The sequence below is a fragment of the Acartia tonsa genome, chromosome 1 (assembly GCF_053477335.1).
Source record: "Acartia tonsa isolate MP-2025a chromosome 1, ASM5347733v1, whole genome shotgun sequence".
NCBI lineage: Eukaryota > Metazoa > Arthropoda > Copepoda > Calanoida > Acartiidae > Acartia > Acartia tonsa.
The window spans coordinates 29,989,828-30,010,072 of record NC_137260.1 but is presented as its reverse complement, the minus strand read 5'-3'; the positions used below and the strand labels follow the sequence as shown (position 1 = coordinate 30,010,072).

General features: G+C 34.4%; 2 protein-coding genes across 9 annotated transcripts in view; both read right to left on the bottom strand.

Annotated features, from left to right (window-relative positions):
• The window catches only part of LOC145328983 (putative phosphorylase b kinase regulatory subunit alpha), a 106,033-nt gene extending 105,660 nt beyond the window's left edge, over positions 1-373 (bottom strand). The window contains exon 1 of the mRNA XM_080172977.1: positions 243-373. Coding sequence (XP_080029103.1) covers positions 243-326 — 84 coding nt within the window. The 5' untranslated portion in view covers positions 327-373. The remainder of the gene's footprint in view (positions 1-242) is intronic.
• LOC145328992 (metalloendopeptidase OMA1, mitochondrial-like) lies at positions 326-18,232 on the bottom strand. Of its 8 annotated transcripts, XM_080173004.1 has the most exons (16): positions 17,992-18,232; positions 17,585-17,642; positions 17,401-17,452; positions 17,251-17,333; positions 16,855-17,001; positions 16,682-16,751; positions 15,340-15,480; positions 15,209-15,271; positions 14,986-15,075; positions 14,770-14,874; positions 14,558-14,679; positions 14,346-14,472; positions 12,250-12,335; positions 9,897-10,589; positions 3,214-4,038; positions 326-467 (listed from the first exon to the last, which is right to left on the bottom strand). In XM_080173004.1, the coding sequence occupies exons 4-14, from the start codon at positions 17,331-17,333 to the stop codon at positions 10,526-10,528; spliced, it is 1,098 nt and encodes a 365-aa protein (XP_080029130.1). In that variant the 5' UTR covers positions 17,401-17,452; positions 17,585-17,642; positions 17,992-18,232; the 3' UTR covers positions 326-467; positions 3,214-4,038; positions 9,897-10,525. The 8 variants fall into 8 exon arrangements, with proteins under 8 accessions (XP_080029130.1, XP_080029151.1, XP_080029122.1 ...); XM_080173025.1 differs by lacking the exon at positions 17,401-17,452 and having other exon boundaries at positions 17,916-18,186; XM_080172996.1 differs by having other exon boundaries at positions 17,401-17,642; positions 17,916-17,994.
• Positions 18,233-20,245: the final 2,013 nt, after the last annotated feature.

The window sequence follows — 20,245 nt, the reverse complement described above, 5'->3', positions numbered from 1 at the left end:
CCCTCGCCAGTTTGGCAGGTGTCCCAAATTAAGTCACCGTAATGAATGATGCTCTCCGCAGAGGAGCTTGGGATGAGGGCTGTACAGATATTATGTACCTGACTTTAAAAGTTAACATATAATAAGGATAAAGTTTTTAGAAAAAAAAATGAAATGGTATCAAAGAATTCCAAATCTTCTCTTATTCGGCGAAAAATGGCGAAAAAATAGGCACAACCTCCCCCCCCCCCTCTGTCTTATACCTGATGTTTTAGTATGGTCTCAAAAACCATATTATGGTAATACTCTAAACGAATGCTTGAATTTGCTTTGCTCCTCATTGTCATCTAAAATAGTGTTGAGTCTTTAATACAGCAAGAATGCCTTTTTTTTGCCTGTGCCAAACCTGGAAGTACATACGTTAATATGCCAAATAATATTAGAAGCGAATACAGGTAAACATCAAATAGTCAGTTTTAAACATAAACCTTAGATGTTTATAAAAAAAACATTTTCTCATATTATAAAAGAACGCTGATTTATTTTGTATACCATTTTGCTGACTAATTCTCTAAAATGCCTACTGCTCTGGAATACAACAAAGTATACATTTTCTCAACTGTTGTCAGATATATTTCCCTGCAAGGGATAGTTCCACGAAGTGCGTGTAGAGTATATTCAGAGTAATAGTCTGTTAAATGTAAGGGGGGGGGGGGGGTTATGCAACCATCTCGTAATCAATGTATAAATGGCACTTAGAATTCGAATTTCGATCTGAAATTTTGCATGAGTAAACCTTGGTAGGTCTATTTTCCCTAAATTGAACAAAAAGTTGGAAAAGTAACGGCTGGCAGCTGGCGGCTCAGCCGTTTAGCCGTTTTTTGCCTGTTTTCAGGTCAAATTCATCATTACTCACATAGGAATCAACTTTCTAAAAAAATTTTTTTGTTTTAATTCATGTTAAATCATAGCAATAACCATTTTTAAAGTTTCTAGTACCAGCTGCTAAACGGCTACAACCGACTAAAAACGGCTGGGAGCAGCCAAGAGTATGAAGAGTAGATAGGGCTTGTGAGGTGTCTAGGGTTAGGTTTTATGGGTGCTTAGCTCAAAAATACTACCAAAAATAGTGGCAGCCCTTCCATATGGCAGCTAGGTAACAACTGCAGCTCAGCTGGGAGCAGCCAAGAGTAGAATGAGTAGATAGGGCTTGTGACGTGTCTAGGGGTAGGTTTTTAGGGGTGCTGAGCTCAAAAACACTACCAAAAATAGTGGTCCCCCATCCATATTGCAGCTGGGAAACGGCCGCAGCTCACCTTGGAGCTGCCAAGAGTAGAATGAGTAGATAGGGCTTGTGATGTGTCTAGGGGTAGGTTTTTATGGGTGCTAAGCTCAAAAATCTTACCAAATATAGTGGCCGCCCATCCATATGGCAAATGGGTAATGGCCGCAGCTCCGCTAGGAGGGGCCAAGAGTAGAATGAGAAGATGGGGCTTGTGATGTGTCTAGGGGTAGGCTTTTATGGTTGCTTAGCTCAAAAATACTACCAAAAATAGTTGCTGCCCATCCATATGGCAGCTGGGTAACAGCTGCAGCTCAGCTGGTAGTGGCCAAAAGTAGATGAGTAGATAGAGCTTCTGATGTGTTTAGGGGTAGGTTTTAATGGGTGCTGAGCACAACATACTACTAAAATTAGTGCCAGCCCATCCATATAGCAGCTTGGTAATGGCCACTGCTCAGCTGTTAGCCATTTTTTATGAGGATATCAAAAAATTGATCATTTCAGTGGAATTAAACTTCTCCCAATTAACATTATAACTCTTTTTCAATTCCTTGATTTCACTGTTATAAGAGCTAAAACCAACAAAAACGGCTGAGAACAGCTAGGGGTAGGTTTTTATGGGTGTTGAGCTCAAAAATACTACCAATAAAAGTGGGGGACCATTCATATGACCGCTGGGTAATATCTACATCTGAGCAGCAGCTGCCATATGGATGGGCCTTTCTATTTTTGGGAGTATTAATTAGCTTGGCACCTACAAAAACTTACTCCTCCTTGACACATCACAAGCTATGCCTTAAACCTGTACTTTTATTTGTTGGTAACTGTACTCAGCCAATTTCAACTGTTTAACAGCTAAATCAATAAATTGATAAGGTGTTGTTATTAATAATATAAAATGACAATTGAAGAACTGAAATGTACAATATTTGGTTATTTTTGGTAGTGTTTTTGAGCACCATAAAAACCTACCCCTAGAAACGTTACACGCCATATCTACTCATTCTACTCTTGGCCGCTCCCAGCTAAGCTGCAGCTGTTACCCAGCTGCCATATGGATGGGCTGCCACTATTTTTGGTAGTATTTTTGAGCTCAGAACCCATAAAAACCCAACCCAAGACACCTAACAAGCCCTATGTACTCATTCTACTCTTAACCGCTCCTAGCTGAGCTGTAGCTCTTACCCAGCTGTCATATGGATGGGCAGCCAATATTTTTGGTAGTATTTTTGAGCTCTGCGCCCATAAAAACCTACCCTTTGACACCTCACAAGCTCTATGTACTCATTTTACTCTTGGCCGCTACTCTTGAGCTGCAGCTGTTACCCAGCTGCCATATGGATGGGCCGCCACTATTTATTGGTAGCATTTTTGAGCTCAGCACCCATAAAAACCTACCCATAGACACGTCACAAGCCCTATCTACTCTTCATACTCTTGGCCGCTCCCAGCTGAGCTGTAGCTGTTACCCAGCTGCCATATGGATGGGCCGCCACTATTTTTGGTAGCATTTTTGAGCTCAGCACCCATAAAAACCTACCCCTAGACATGTCACAAGCCTTATCTACTCTTCATACTCTTGGCGGCTCACAGCCGTTTTCAGCCAGTTCTAGCCGTTTAGAAGCTGGTACTAGAAACTTAAAAAATGGTTATTGCTATGGATGAATTAAACCAATAATAATATATGTGTTAAAAAGTTGATTTCTACGTAATTAATGATAAATTTGCCATGAAAATAGGCAACAAAAAAAAACGCTAAACGGCTGAGCCGCCAGCTGCCAGCCGTTACTTTTCCAACTTTTTGTTCGATTTAGGGAAAATAGACCTACCAAAGATTACTCATGCAAAATTTCAGATCAAAATTCGAATTCTAAGTGCCATTTATACATTGATTATGAGATTGTTACATAACCCCCCCCCCCCCCCCCCCCTTACATTTAACAGACTATTACTCTGAATATACTCTACACGCACTTCGTGGAACTATCCCTTGCAGGGAAATATATCTGACAACAGTTGAGAAAATGTATACTTTGTTGTATTCCAGAGCAGTAGGCATTTTAGAGAATTAGTCAGCAAAATGGTATACAAAATAAATCAGCGTTCTGTTTTACGCTGATTAAAACACATTTCGCCTGAAATGTTTTTATGTTTTTAGTGCAGCACAGTGTTAGAGACCAAGTAAGTTATAGATTATATGCTCAACTGAATTATCAAAACAAATCACCTGTTTTCATTAATTTCAACTGAGCTGGATCTTTAAATCATTTCAATGGTGCGCACCATTGAAATGAATTAAAGATCCAGCTCTGAATAAAAAATATTTCTTATAAATATCTAAAACCATCAGAGCATTACTGACTTACCGAGAAAAATTCTGAATGATCTGATCATAATAAAGGAAATCTTAAGAAAAACTTTCGCCGTCTACATCAAATACCATGCAAGAAATTCACGTTTCCCGCATACTGTGCGTTTATACAACAGACAGTTCGAATTATAAATTAGCTTCGCTACTACAATATGTATTAAGAATAAGTTAGCTAATGTTAGATGCGCAACAGTATCAAATTGTGAAAGCTTCATCCTGGCCAGTTGAGTTTTAACATCTAACCCGTTGTTAACAATAATATTTGTATAATAAGATCTGTAAAGATCAAGGTCATTTCTTATTTCTAAAGTTTTTAAAAAAATTTTATCCAATTGAACAAGCTATTACTGGATTTATCCCCCAAAAATAGGAATGTTGCGCTTTCCTTAATTTTATCTAGTAAACACTATGCACATTGCACATACAATATTAAGGGGGGGGGGAAGTTTGTACAGTTATAGGAAATGAAATTCAGTACCAAATTTTGCCCTGGCCGTTTGGGCTTGTTTTTATAGTTATCAACCTAATTCTTTTTGTAAGCGCTCTTATATGATTGGATCTACCTGTAAAACTTTAAAAATTGAAATTTGGGACTTTCCCTTAAAGGGGCTAGTGGAGCAAAAGACCCCCAAACACTAAAATTTTAAGTTCTGAGTCTATTTTCTGAGATATTGAGACGATTTTTTTAATGAAAACACTTTTTAACAAAACCGAACTAAGTAGCCAATACAAATTTCATTTTGGGACTTTCCTTCTAGGGGCTAGTGGAGCAAAAGGCCCCCCAAACACTAAAATTTTAAGTTCTGAGCCTATTTTCAGAGATATTGAGATGATTTTTTTTATGAAAATTTTTTTACAAAACCGAACTAAGTAGCCATTACAAATTTCATTTTGGGACTTTCCCTTAAAGAAGCTAGTGGAGCAAAAGATCCCCAAACACTAAAATTTTAAGTTCTGAGTCTATTTTCAGAGATATTGTGACGATTTTTTTATTGAAAACATTTTTAACAAAACCGAACTAAGTAGCCATTACAAATTTCATTTTAGGACTTTCCTTCTATGGGCTAGTGGAGCAAAAGGCCCCCCAAACACTAAAATTTTAAGTTCTGAGCCTATTTTCAGAGATATTGAGATGATTTTTTTAATGAAAACATTTTTCACAAAAACGAACTAAGTAGCCAATACAAATTTCATTTTGGGACTTTCCTTCTATGGGCTAGTGGAGCAAAAGGCCCCCCAAACGATTTTTGGTATTATCCTTTTAGAATTTTGTTTTCAATATTGAAAATTTGAGTTCCCCCCCCCCCCCCCCCCTAGATATACCACACTTTTCTGGGATCTTGCTGAGTCAAGTATCAACTGTTGGGAATATCAAAGGATGACTCCATGCAAAATTTGAGCCGGATCCGGCCAAAACCGGCCGTGAATTTTATGAAAAACCGGTTTTTTCCGGTTTTTTGGGGGTATCTGTAAATCGATTCAGCTGGAGCAAAACCGGTTAGAGGTACAAAAAATTTTACTTCACATGAAATTTAGCCAATGCAATTGCCTACAAAAATGTACTTCATCATCAACTTGATTGGACAACTCTTTCCCCTCCTAAATGTCCATTAAAACCTCGGAAACGGCAAAAATCGCCAAAAATCACGCCTTCGGCGGCAAATAACGGCTAAACGGTAAGCCGGAGGCGAATGAAACATAAATAAAGAAATGTCTGCCTCAAAAAGTTGTTCAACATCAAAGAGATGCTTGAAGTCTCTAAAACGACTCCTTCCCCTCCTTTAAGGGGAAAACTGAAAAAACGTGATTTTCAAAAGTATGCCCACTTCGTGGGTGTGGGGGGCACTGAACCCGTCACCCCAGGGTCACCAAATATGAAGTCTAGGCGGCCCACAATGCTGAATTTTCACCAAGTGAAAGTCTTGTGTCATTATCTCTTTTAAGAAAAAAGTTATTAATTAATTAAAATTTCAAATTGTGATTTTTTGATGGATTTCTTTGATGAAATGGCAGGCCGGTCAATTTTTAGGCTGTTTTTTGCTGTTTTCGGCCCGCCACGCCCAAACGGTTTGAGATAATCTCACGGGACCTTTTGCCCAACCTAAGTCTGGTTATTTGTAAGGTCTAAGAAAAAAAAATCCCGGATTGGATGAAGCACGACGTCGCTGCGTGCCGTCAAAAATCGCTGGTCGGCTCATTTTGCCCCCTCAAACCCTCACCTCGTGCCATTTTTCTGTGTAAAGATTATAATTATAATCTTTTGCGTAAGTCTGTTTTTTTTTCCTAGACTTCACAAATAACCAGACTTAGGTTGGGCAAAAGGTCCCGTGGGATTATCTCAAACCGTTTGGGCGTGACGGCCCAAAAACCGCAAAAAATGGCCTAAAAATTGACCGGCCTGTCATTTCATCAAAGAAATCCATCAAAATATCACAATTTGAAATTTTAATTAATTAATAACTTTTTTCTTATAAGAGATAATGACACAAGACTTTCACTTGGTGAAAATTCAGCATTGTGGGCCGCCTAGACTTTATATTTGGTGACCCTGGGGTGACGGGTTCAGTGCTTTCCTTCTAGGGGCTAGTGGAGCAAAAGACCCCCAAACACTAAAATTTTTAAGTTCTGAGCCTATTTTTAGAGATATTGAGATGATTTGGGGGTCTTTTGCTCCACTAGCCCCTGGAAGGAAAGTTCCAAAATGAAATTTGTATTGGCTACTTAGTTCGGTTTTGTTAAAAATGTTTTCATTAAAAAAATCATCTCAATATCTCTGAAAGTAGGCTCAGAACTTAAAATTTTAGTGTTTTGGGGTCTTTTGCTCCACTATTCCCTAGAAGGAAAGTCCCAAAATGAAATTTGTAATGGCTACTTAGTTCGGTTTGGTAAAAAATTTTTTTATTAAAAAAATCGGGCGTTATCCTCTTCGAAATATTTTTCAATTTTTTCAATTTTGTACCCACCCCCCCCCCCCCCCCCCAACTACCGAAGAACAACTATTTAAGGTTAGGTTAGGTTTTAGGCTAGGGAGCGCTGTGGCCAGAGTTCATAGTTCGCTGTCGGGGAGGGGGGGGGGGGTAGATATACCACACTTTTCTGGGATCTTGCTGAGTCAAGTATCAACTGTTGGGAATATCAAAGGATGACTCCATGCAAAATTTGAGCCGGGAATTTTATGAAAAACCGGTTTTTTCCGGTTTTTAGGGGGTATCTGTAAATCGATTCAGCTGGAGCAAAACCGGTTAGAGGTACAAAAAATTTTACTTCACATGAAATTTAGCCAATGCAATTGCCTACAAAAATGTACTTCATCATCAACTTGATTGGACAACTCTTTCCCCTCCTAAATGTCCATTAAAACCTCGGAAACGGCAAAAATCGCCAAAAATCACGCCTTCGGCGGCAAATAACGGCTAAACGGTAAGCCGGAGGCGAATGAAACATAAATAAAGAAATGTCTGCCTCAAAAAGTTGTTCAACATCAAAGAGATGCTTGAAGTCTCTAAAACGACTCCTTCCCCTCCTTTAAGGGGAAAAACTGAAAAAACGTGATTTTCAAAAGTATGCCCACTTCGTGGGTGTGGGGGGCACTGAACCCGTCACCCCAGGGTCACCAAATATAAAGTCTAGGCGGCCCACAATGCTGAATTTTCACCAAGTGAAAGTCTTGTGTCATTATCTCTTATAAGAAAAAAGTTATTAATTAATTAAAATTTCAAATTGTGATATTTTGATGGATTTCTTTGATGAAATGACAGGCCGGTCAATTTTTAGGCCATTTTTTGCGGTTTTTGGGCCGTCACGCCCAAACGGTTTGAGATAATCCCACGGGACCTTTTGCCCAACCTAAGTCTGGTTATTTGTGAGGTCTAAGAAAAAAAAACAGACTTACGCAAAAGATTATAATTATAATCTTTACACAGAAAAATGGCACGAGGTGAGGGTTTGAGGGGGCAAAATGAGCCGACCAGCGATTTTTGACGGCACACAGCGACGTCGTGCTTCATCCAATCCGGGATTTTTTTTTCTTAGACCTTACAAATAACCAGACTTAGGTTGGGCAAAAGGTCCCGTGAGATTATCTCAAACCATTTGGGCGTGGCGGGCCGAAAACAGCAAAAAACAGCCTAAAAATTGACTAAATATAAAGTCTAGGCGGCCCACAATGCTGAATTTTCACCAAGTGAAAGTCTTGTGTCATTATCTCTTATAAGAAAAAAGTTATTAATTAATTAAAATTTCAAATTGTGATATTTTGATGGATTTCTTTGATGAAATGACAGGCCGGTCAATTTTTAGGCCATTTTTTGCGGTTTTTGGGCCGTCACGCCCAAACGGTTTGAGATAATCCCACGGGACCTTTTGCCCAACCTAAGTCTGGTTATTTGTGAGGTCTAAGAAAAAAAAACAGACTTACGCAAAAGATTATAATTATAATCTTTACACAGAAAAATGGCACGAGGTGAGGGTTTGAGGGGGCAAAATGAGCCGACCAGCGATTTTTGACGGCACACAGCGACGTCGTGCTTCATCCAATCCAGGATTTTTTTTTCTTAGACCTTACAAATAACCAGACTTAGGTTGGGCAAAAGGTCCCGTGAGATTATCTCAAACCATTTGGGCGTGGCGGGCCGAAAACAGCAAAAAACAGCCTAAAAATTGACCGGCCTGCCATTTCATCAAAGAAATCCATCAAAAAATCACAATTTGAAATTTTAATTAATTAATAACTTTTTTCTTATAAGAGATAATGACACAAGACTTTCACTTGGTGAAAATTCAGCATTGTGGGCCGCCTAGACTTTATATTTAGTGACCCTGGGGTGACGGGTTCAGTGCCCCCCATACCCACGAAGTGGGCATACTTTTGAAAATCACGTTTTTTCAGTTTTTCCCCTTAAAGGAGGGGAAGGAGTCGTTTTAGAGACTTCAAGCATCTCTTTGATGTTGAACAACTTTTTGAGGCAGACATTTCTTTATTTATGTTTCATTCGCCTCCGGCTTACCGTTTAGCCGTTATTTGCCGCCGAAGGCATGATTTTTGGCGATTTTTGCCGTTTCCGAGGTTTTAATGGACATTTAGGAGGGGAAAGAGTTGTCCAATCAAGTTGATGATGAAGTACATTTTTGTAGGCAATTGCATTGGCTAAATTTCATGTGAAGTAAAATTTTTTGTACCTCTAACCGGTTTTGCTCCAGCTGAATCGATTTACAGATACCCCCAAAAAACCGGAAAAAACCGGTTTTTCATAAAATTCACGGCCGGTTTTGGCCGGATCCGGCTCAAATTTTGCATGGAGTCATCCTTTGATATTCCCAACAGTTGATACTTGACTCAGCAAGATCCCAGAAAAGTGTGGTATATCTAGGGGGGGGGGGGGGGGAACTCAAATTTTCAATATTGAAAACAAAATTCTAAAAGGATAATACCAAAAATCGTTTGGGGGGCCTTTTGCTCCACTAGCCCATAGAAGGAAAGTCCCAAAATGAAATTTGTATTGGCTACTTAGTTCGTTTTTGTGAAAAATGTTTTCATTAAAAAAATCATCTCAATATCTCTGAAAATAGGCTCAGAACTTAAAATTTTAGTGTTTGGGGGGCCTTTTGCTCCACTAGCCCATAGAAGGAAAGTCCTAAAATGAAATTTGTAATGGCTACTTAGTTCGGTTTTGTTAAAAATGTTTTCAATAAAAAAATCGTCACAATATCTCTGAAAATAGACTCAGAACTTAAAATTTTAGTGTTTGGGGATCTTTTGCTCCACTAGCTTCTTTAAGGGAAAGTCCCAAAATGAAATTTGTAATGGCTACTTAGTTCGGTTTTGTAAAAAAATTTTCATAAAAAAAATCATCTCAATATCTCTGAAAATAGGCTCAGAACTTAAAATTTTAGTGTTTGGGGGGCCTTTTGCTCCACTAGCCCCTAGAAGGAAAGTCCCAAAATGAAATTTGTATTGGCTACTTAGTTCGGTTTTGTTAAAAAGTGTTTTCATTAAAAAAATCGTCTCAATATCTCAGAAAATAGACTCAGAACTTAAAATTTTAGTGTTTGGGGGTCTTTTGCTCCACTAGCCCCTTTAAGGGAAAGTCCCAAATTTCAATTTTTAAAGTTTTACAGGTAGATCCAATCATATAAGAGCGCTTACAAAAAGAATTAGGTTGATAACTATAAAAACAAGCCCAAACGGCCAGGGCAAAATTTGGTACTGAATTTCATTTCCTATAACTGTACAAACTTCCCCCCCCCCTTAAATTACATAACTACCTATACATTTTAAAGTTTTTAAAAATTATAATAATCTTGTAAAAATTATTATATCTTTTTGTTGGAATTTATTCATGGATAAAGGGAGAGGTAGGTTTCGGGTAAAATCCGTAAAAGTTATGTGTTATAAGTTAAAAACAGTAGTAGAACGATAAAAACTTATGTTAACTTTTAAAAAAAAATTTTTGTCTAGTTCTTTTCAATAAGAAATACACATATTTAGTGAATATTATCGTTCTACTACTATTTTTAAGCCTTAAAACACACACCTTTACGAATTTTACCCGAAACCTACCTCTCTCTTTTTCAATTTTGATTAAATGACTTTTTTTGTCGAAAATTATGAGTTATGCTATCTTTAGACACATATTACTTTCACTAAATCTTTTTTGTATTGAATTTTTACAATTTGATTAATTGTGCAACAAAAGATTTGACTAGGTAATTTTTGCAATAAAAAAAAAAAAATTCATGTTGATGTTTTCGGTGGTATTGACAATTTGCATTGTAAATAATCTGGCAGAATTAAGATTCACTAAAAAGTTTGAGTATCTTCATAACTATAAGTTTTACAATAAATTTTGGATTAAATCTAAAAAAAAGTTTTGACATTGATTCTCAATTTTTATCTAGGAGCTTCTCGTAGATTTTGTCTTTGATTTCCGAGAAAGTTCTTCACAGCCACAAACAGTTCTGAAAAAAGTGTTGTAAACTTTAATAGATTAATAAGATTAACTTATAATAAAACTGATGCTATTTTGAAAAGAAACAAGGATGACAACATCCATAAAAGCGAAGCACTGAAACGGTAGGACAAACGGACATTAACACTTGTATAGTGTCTAAACTGAATTATCAGAATATAAAAGTATAAGAGTCGAAGTAAATTTGTTGAAAAACTTCTTGGTACAGGATAATGTTTATTGAGTTTATGGACATACTTACATTTTTAGGATTTGATTATAGAGTTGCTTCGCTTAAAATATTGTTCTTTGTTGTCCCAGGAATCAATATACCAAAAATCAGATCAAACGGATAATTAGATCACATAAAAATTTGCTGTTAAAAAATTAAAAAAATCAACATGTTTAAAATGGACGTACGGACATTCTGGTAATGATTATAGAGTTGCTACGCTTTCTAAATCGTACCTAACTACTACAGGAATCATCATGCAAAGTTTGAAATCGATAGGACAATTCTAACATGCCTAAATTAACGAATAAAAGCTATCTATCTCGGACGGACGGACGTACGGACCGACCCTAATTATAGAAAAGCTTCGCTTTTAAAAAGGTTATTGACTTTTTGTGTACAGTAAAATCTAAAAAAGTTTAAATCCAAAGTAAAAATCTTGTAATCACTGATATTGCACTTAGAATCTGAATTTTAGAATGAAATTATCATGAGAAATCCTTGATAGGTCTATTTTCCCTTTAAAAAAATTGGAAAAGTAACGGCTGTTGGCTCAGCCGTTTGGCCACATTTGGGCTGTTTCTAGTACCAGCTGCTTTAGGGCGAGCTAAAATCGATGATGATTTTTAGCCAGGGTTTTTGATTCGTCTAGGGGAAGGTTTTATGGGTGATGAGCGCAAAAATACTAGGTATCAAGGATAGAAGGGTTGCACTCAGTTGTCAGGAATTTTTTTGGAACCATTTAAGAATATCCAATATTTGAATATATTTGTAGGATAAAGGGGGGAGGCGGATGTGCCACTTTTGAAACCAAAAGTAAAACACACATAATCTCAGCCCATAAAACTTTAAAAGAGCTACAGCTCTAAAATTTGGCACAGCAGATGCTTTTGTGGAGAACAATATGGAACTGTGAAGAAAAAGCGGCGGAACCGCCGTTCCCGCCGAATTATTTTTTTTGCCTTTTCTCGCCAAAATAGACTATTTTCAATCATCTGAGATAAACTTTTTTTTCATAAAAATTTCCCCTATATTTTCACTTGACACTTTTTTACCTACACTTGCTATTTTTTTTAATATGGACATGTTTGAAATATTTTACAAGTGTCACGTGAAAATATAAGGGAAATTTTTATGAGAAAAAAAGTTTATCTCAGATGATTGAGAACTGTCATGAGTGTTTTACTTTTGGTTTCAAAATGTGGCACATCCACCTCCCCCCTTTTTTACACATAACATTTTAACTGTATTGCTTTTGAAGAGTGTATGTTACAGATATAGCTTTTGACGTATCTAAGGGTAAGTTTTTAAAACTACCTAAAATAGTGGGGGCCCGTCCATATGGCAGCTAGGAAAAGGCCGTAGCTCAGCAATAATATGAAATTTGTGATTAATAGTTTAAATAAAATATCTTTTGATATGTACATAGTAACCTTACCTTATCTTTAATGCATTTTCTATCTTGTTTTCAAGATTTTCTTGTCTGGTTTTATCAGCTGGGTGAGTGGAAAAAAATTCTAAGTCCTTAAAAAAAATTAAACTCTTCTCTTAAGAAAATCATACGCAGTTTGATGTTCTAAAGTATTTTATTAAGAAAACTTTATGGATTTGCAAACATCCGAAAATATGTGTCGGGGCGAAGTCGGTAACTTTTGACATACTTTCATTAAATGACATTTTTCCCCATATTCTAATCGACTGACAGAAAAAAAACATAATATTTGTTCCTTATTAAATTGCCTACAAAAAAGTATAAAATGAAATTTTTGTGAGATGAATTTTTAGGGTACTTATTGGGTCTCAAAGTCTGACGAAAAAAATATTTTTTTTCGATTTTTTTTTTGGGTCGGAAAAAGAATAAGTTGTACAAAAACTGGTTAGAGCTAGAGCTTAGACGTCTTCAGGGGACTTAATAAGCATCTTATGGGCTAGGGTAAGGGGGGGGGGGGAATTTAGGTTTTTTTTGGTTTTTTAGAAAAAAATGGGGTAAATATTAATATTTTCAAATGAAACCAAGACCACTAGAAAGCTTTCGGAAAGGACTATCAGGTCCTACAAGGACGTTATCCTAGGACTTTTAGAAGTTGGTCGAAATTGGACTCAAAGAAATTACCGTAATCATTTTCAACCTAAAATAAATCGATGAAAAACGGCCAAACGGCCAGTCAAACATAAATAATCATAATTAGTATAGGTTATAGGGATTATTCACAAAATTTTTTATAATGATCGGACTATTCCTTCTATGTTAAAAATTAATTTTTTTTAAAGACGAGAAATTTCGATTTTTTTTCGAAATTTTTTTTTGAAAAAACTTAAAATTAATATAAGAAAAAAACGTATTTTATTACTTTTTAGGCCTGATCCTAAAAAAGCTCACATTGAACAATAGATTTAGCCCAAAAAACATGAAAATTGATTTGAAGCAAAAGTGTCATCTTTGCAAAAATTCTTGACTACATTTTAACCTAAAAAAAATCGATGAAAAAAGGCCAAACGGCCAAACAAGCGTAACACATCATAATTAGTATAGGTTATTGGGATTATCCACAAAAAATTTCATAAAGATCGGACTATTCCTTCTATGTCAAAAATACTTATTTTTCAAAGGACCAGAAATTTTGATTTTTTCCTCACAAAAATGTGCTTCAAAAAATAAAATAAATTTTTTTTGTTTAAAATCTGTTCCATTCATTTTTAGACCTAATTCTTAAACAGCCCATATTGAATAATAGATTTGACCAAAGAAAACATGAAAACATGACCTTAAAAGTTGAATTTTAATTTCTTTTGAAATTACCGAAATTTCCCCCGGCGCCAACTTTGATCATTTTTGAAAAAAATATTAACTCGATTTTAAAGCTCTCAACGGATTTGGAAAGAGCGGGCAATTCTTAGTTCAAAAGGTTTTTAAGGATCAGCTCTAGGTCTTACCAATTTTTGTGTAGGTCGATCTTTACACACCTACTAAAAAATTTTTGGAAAAAAAAATTTTTTCGTCCGACTTTGAGACCCAATAAGTACCCTTAATATTCATCTCACAAAAATTTCATTTTATACTTTTTTGTAGGCAATTTAATAAGGAACAAATTTGCTTTTATTTTTTTTCTGTCATTTGAAAGGAACATGGAGATAAAGGTCATTTTATGAAGGTAGGTCGAAATTACCGAAAATAGCCCCTTACCGAAACTTCCCCCGCTTGACCCTATCCATTTCCGTTGAAATCATAAAAAAAAGCTTGTATAGTTTTTTTAGAAAATGACCTTTTCTGGCGCGGGGCGAACTCGGTTTTTGCTTTTTTTATACTAACTTTTTCAATTTTATAAAAATATAGAGAAATTCTTTAAAAAAAATTAGGTCCACTTTTGACAAACTTCCCAAAGTCCTAAGATAATGTCCTTTTAGGATCTGTTAGGCTTTTCCGAGATCTTTTTAATGGTCTTGGTCCCATTGAAAAATAATAATTTTTTACCCCCTTTTTAAAAAAAAGAAAAAACACCCGAGTTCGCCCAGCCTTACCATAAAAGTTTTTACCTCGTTTTGTAAGGCATCATCACGATTTAAAGACATCTTACTCCAAAACTCAGGAGCTTTCCTTACATCAAGACAAGCCTTTGCTGCCAGTACTAACCCTACGTCATCTGCTTCTATTTCCATGAATCTGTAAAGCAGTAGTTGCATTTGAACTTAAAATAATGAAATGTATCATAAAATTTAATTTAACTTTTTATGAAAACAAATGTCACCTGGAGAAGGGAAGTTCAAGCATGATATCAGCTACAGAATTGAAAAACCAAGTAGTCAAAAATCCAATTCCATCGTGAGGTATCAAAACCCATAATAACGACATTGGAACAAGTAAAACCATCTAAAATATTATATTCTATGCTTATTCAATCTTTCAAGAAATTTGATATTTTGTATTATACCTTAATCTTATAATTGTAATTGTACCTACCTGTAAAAATGAAGTCCTCGTTAATTTTTCCTCCACGTGGCCAAGTACAACATGAGCTATTTCATGAGACAAAACAATGCCAACTTCATCATAGTTATCACATGTCTAGAGGTAAAGTTGTTTTGAACAAAGGTTCCTAAGCTTTTCCACTTGTTATACTTTTAGCATATATACATTATACATATATTATCACTGCACATAACATGTAAAGCTAACCTTTAAAAGTCCAGTGTAAACAAATATATTTCCGGAAGGAAGAACAAAAGCATTTACAACTGGAGCATCTATTACAGTCAATGTCCAAGTCTGAAAAAATATATGGTCTACTTACAAAAACAAAATACACAAAACTACAACAATGCACTTATATATTTAAAATAAAAATAAGATGAAATGTAAGAAATTCCAAAGGTAAACATATGTACCTATATATAATTACCTTATCGTAAATCTGTCTCAGGTCTCTATTAGCATGCAATATTGCATTAGCTACTTTTGATATCTGAAATGGGAATCAATTTATCACAAAAGTTAAGAAACATTTTTAAATAAAGTTTTGACAAAAAAAACCTGTAAATAAACAGGATCAGTTTCTGGAACTATGATGCCTTCGACTTCTTCTAGAATCTGGGTAAAGTTAGCTTCGCCAATTTTTCTTGCTTGATCTGGAGTAAGGGCAACAAATTTCCTTCGCCCGGTCATTGGACAATACTAACAAAGGTTTAAATTTAAAAAGTGTTACCTAGTAATAGTATGTATTAGGCAGGGATAAGGGATGGGAAACATGACCGAAAATTAGGTCTCAGCCTCCTTTTAAAAGTGATGGGGCAACTTTTCTTTTTTGCCTATAAAATCAACTCATTTCCCCCAGTTCCTCATTGGCTGTAGGCCAATATCCAATAGCCTGAAACTTGCTTTTAGCATTAACCAATTAATTAATAACAAACGTGTCCCCCAGTTCATTATTGGCTAAATTAATTCAACCAAACATAAATTTCTGCTATTAGAAAAACAACACTGGAAACTTTCTGCTATTAGAATGACAACAATATATATGACGTTCAATCACATCAACTTATTATTAAATCTACACATTAATAAATGTCCATATAGCAAAACATAAATTGAGAGATCGTTTTTTGAAGACTGAGTAGGATTCAACATTTTATACTTTAGAACAATGTGAAAAACTCATGTCTTTAGACAATTTAAAAGTTACATTTCATGTGGAATTGATAACCCATCTAAATGATCACAAATACAAAACTAGTTCAATATGTAAATAAAAGTGTACTGTGTTTTATTAAAAAAAAAAATTAACTAATTTTGGTAAAAATTATTGCACACTTAATTGAACTTTTCTGTTAATATTTAACGTAAAATAAATTTTTTTTTTTAAATTCTTAATTTATATGTTTGCTATGGAACAATTAGTTGATAGAATGTTACCCATGTACTTATTCAATTCTACTTAATTTATTTATTAAAGCTGGGGAGCTAAAGCCGTGTTTATTTCTATATACAAATTTTGGGGTGAAGTAGATCCCCCCTTAAAATGTTTGAAAATAAATCAGATTTAACCATCTCAAAAAAAAAATTTTTTTAAATGGGGGGTGGGGTTGGCGAAGTAATAACGGGATTCTACTTAAAGCCACTAACATATTGGTTCTTTAAAAAGTTTTTATTATATTTTATGATAGGTGAAATCAACTACCTGAATTCTATTCTATACTTTTTTTTCTTTGCATTCATATAATAGCTATTTCATCATTGTTCATAGTTTTCAAATCTAACTACTGCGTCATCCCGAAACTAGTTTTTTAGGCCTAGTTGGAAAATAGGCCTGGAATAATATTTTCTTACGTTTCCCATCCCTTATCCCTGGTATTAGGTTGTTTAAAGTAATTTAAACCTGTATGTGACTCTCGTATAGGTAATAGAGTCCAACCCCAGAGAAGAATCCTGATAGCAAGAACTTCCCTCTTAATAAAAAGAAGTAAAATTCTTATTATGAATACCTAATAGAAATATTTTATAGCATATAATGGAAAAAAAAATTCTAATTTAAGCTGTATGCGCATGCACCTATTTGCTTTCATGATTTCTATGTACGTTCTTTGCTGTTTCTGGGGTAATTTTATCCATGCTCCTCTCACATTCCGTCCAAGAACATAGGACGTAATTCTCGCTATTGGTTTGATCAAGGTGAACAAAATAATAGGAAGTTTTTCCCTGAAAAAAATGGACAATTTATGATCTGATGTCAGCAATAAAAAAGGTCAAGGGAGGGGGGGCAGTTTACACTCCTTAAATATTGAAACCCCTCATTTTACCGACTTAAATTTTTTCAAAAATACATAGATTACTACCTCAAAACTCTGAAACCCCTCATTTTACCACCCTCAAAAATCCTTGGAGTACCATAACCAGGAAGGTTTCTGTTAGACAAGAATTAATGAAAACATACAATTACCACTTTACCTCTTTTGAGATGTTTTCAATGTCCTGACTATGTAGGGTAACTTTGAGATGGTCATAAAGCTTCCTGCAATTTTTCTAATCATCTATAATTATAAATATTGATATGATTTTGAAAAGTCGATTTATATTTTTTAAGTACCTAGCCGTTACCTTTAAATGGTGAAAAAGTTGCCTCCACTAGTATAGGTATCCAAAAACAAACCTAAGAAAATTCCAGCACCGATTTTCTTTAAATTACTTAACATTTTTGGGGTCAATAATAGCCTCAGTATCATAAACCATTTAGGCTTTATCATTAATTCAATATTTAAAAATTAATTTCAAATTTAATCACCTGGAAAGATCAATTTCTAATCACACAGATATTCTTACGTACTACTTTTTAATTTCACCTAAAAATTGCAAAACAAAACGAATGCTCAAAAAATTGGATGCTTTTTTCAATATGAATTTTATCTCAAAGATATTTTTGTTTATAAATACATTCTTAGTTTAAATCACAATAGTTATCTATTATATAGTATCCAGTTAGTGTAATAATTTTTACGTACATGATAACTCAACTAGTGACATTGTCCTCCTTTCAATATAATAGGGAAATTAATAATAACTAATACAATTATAATATCATACAGCGATTGTTTAATGTTAACTTGAACGATTACCTATATAATCATCTTTTCTAAAGTTTATAAATAAAAAGTGTATATTCTGTTTATATATAGGTATATATATACTTACGTACAGATCCAAAAATATTTGTGAACTAAACAATATGGTCCGCCAGTTTATAGGATTTATTTAGGATATTTTGATAGATTTTAGAATGTATTACACATATTTTAAACTATTTCATAATTTGTAACTATACAAAAATGCTAATAAAATTTCCTTTATATTGTTACAGCCCTGAGGGGACAGTGTTTTTTCACTGCACTTAAATATTTTCTGCAGCAGACATGTTGTGTTATTATTAGAAAACCTGTCTGCTAGTAAACTTGTTTTGTTAATAAGGACACGTTAACCTATGTTACATTTTTTCCTAGAAAGACTGTTCAAGAGAGAGTAGAATATTATTTAAGATTTATACCTGTTATACCTAATATTTTTGTTTGTTAATTTCTGAAAAATATGAGGAGAGTATAAATATTATATATATATATATATATATATTTAAAACAACCTTGACATATTATCTAATTTGCTGATATTACAGGAGGGGTGGGGGGGAAATGATGAATCTGTTTCTGTCCGAAGTGGGATGGTTCATCATACGCGCATACAGCGGTATTTCTACCCTGCCCAGTGTTGTCAACTATTTTACGTAAACTGCTTCATTACAAATTAATGCAGATGAACATATTTTATAGAATAGAATTTTAAGCCACCATAGCACAATTATTCTCTTTAGAGCAACATTTTTGACTTAAAAATTACATACAACACTTTTTTAAAAAACTGCAGAGCTCAAAAAATGAGAAACAGAGAAAAGTTTTCAAATAGGCAATTTGAAATTTTAAGCATTTGGTGTCGCCTTCATGCTTTTACTGTTATTCATTAATTCTCTATATTTTACGTTTTTCTTTACTAATTATTTAATAAAATGTTAGTTTGTAGTTTAACCTTTATTTTAAGACATTAAAATAAAATCATTTACTCCCTAATGTTTGTGGTCCTCTTTTTTTGTATCTATATTCTTACCTATATATTATTTGATATATTTAAACAACTAACCAGGATTTATATAAAAATAACCTTGCTTTTAGAAAATTAACAAAAATTTCTAAAGAAAGACCTCTTTATTAGATTAAATTTCGTGAAAAAGTATTTTCTTCGACTTTATGCTAGCATATATAAAAAATCCTCAATTATTAACTATTTATCTCCGCCAAGTATTTATTTCACGTACTACCCCTAATTTTAAAAGCGAATCTTTTCTTTAATTAGGGTCGGTCCGTACGTCTTGAACTGATAACTTTTTACGTTAATTTATGCAGGTTAGAATTATCCTATCAATTTTAAACTTTGCATGGTGAATATATAAAGGGTGAGCAAAAAAAATGCGTAGATTTTTAAAATTCAAATTGCGCGGCTTGTGTTAATAGTAGAAAAATGTTACGCATACCATTAGAACCGATAAGAAGTCTTTTATTTGGAAATATAAGAACGATTCCTCTGCTATGTATAGTTAGGGAGCTACATGTTAAAATGTCCCAACTGACTTAAAACTTGACTTGCGAGTAAATTTTGGGACATTTTACCACCTAGCTCCTAGATTAATTGTAGCACAGAAACCGTTCTTATATTTCCAAAAAATACAGTTCATAGCGGTTCTAATGGTATGCGCAACATTTTTCTACCATTAACACAAGCCGCGCAATTTGAATTTTAAAAATCTTCGCACGTCTTTTTGCCAGAATTATTGTCTAATTTTTACTAATATACTCGCAAGTCAAGTTTTAAGTCAGTTGGGACATTTTAACACGTAGCTCCCTAACTATACATAGCAGAGGAATCGTTCTTATATTTCCAAAAAATAGACTTCTTATCGGTTCTAATGGTATGCGTAACATTTTTCTACTATTAACACAAGCCGCGCAATTTGAATTTTAAAAATCTACGCATTTTTTTTGCTCACCCTTTAGTAGTTAGGTACGAGTTAGAAAACGTAGCAACTCTATAATCGTAACCGGCCAGAATGTCCGTACGTCTTTAAACAAATTTGTATATAATAAAATAATCCGATTGATCTGATTTTTTAATACTGATTCTTAGGACAACAAAGTACAACCCATGGAAACAAGCGTCATTTTTCCAAAAAAAATTAAATGACTGCCCTAAATTTACTGAATGCCCGAAACATGCCAGGGAATCTTTTTTTCATCTTATATTGAAAATTAAATGACCCAGCATTAAATTTTCATGTTTGACATTTATGCCGAGAATCTTCTTATCATTAAATGATGAAAAGTAAATGATACAGCATTGAATTTTC

Coding starts and splice junctions, on each gene's coding strand:
- LOC145328992 (XM_080173004.1), bottom strand. CDS start 17,333: ATGATTAGAAAAATTGCAGGAAGCTTTATGACCATCTCAAAGTTACCC. Junction 15,076..15,208: donor TGAGACAGATTTACGATAAG/GTAATTATATAT, acceptor ATATTTTTTCAG/ACTTGGACATTGACTGTAAT. Junction 12,336..14,345: donor ATGATGCCTTACAAAACGAG/GTAAAAACTTTT, acceptor ATTTTTTTTAAG/GACTTAGAATTTTTTTCCAC.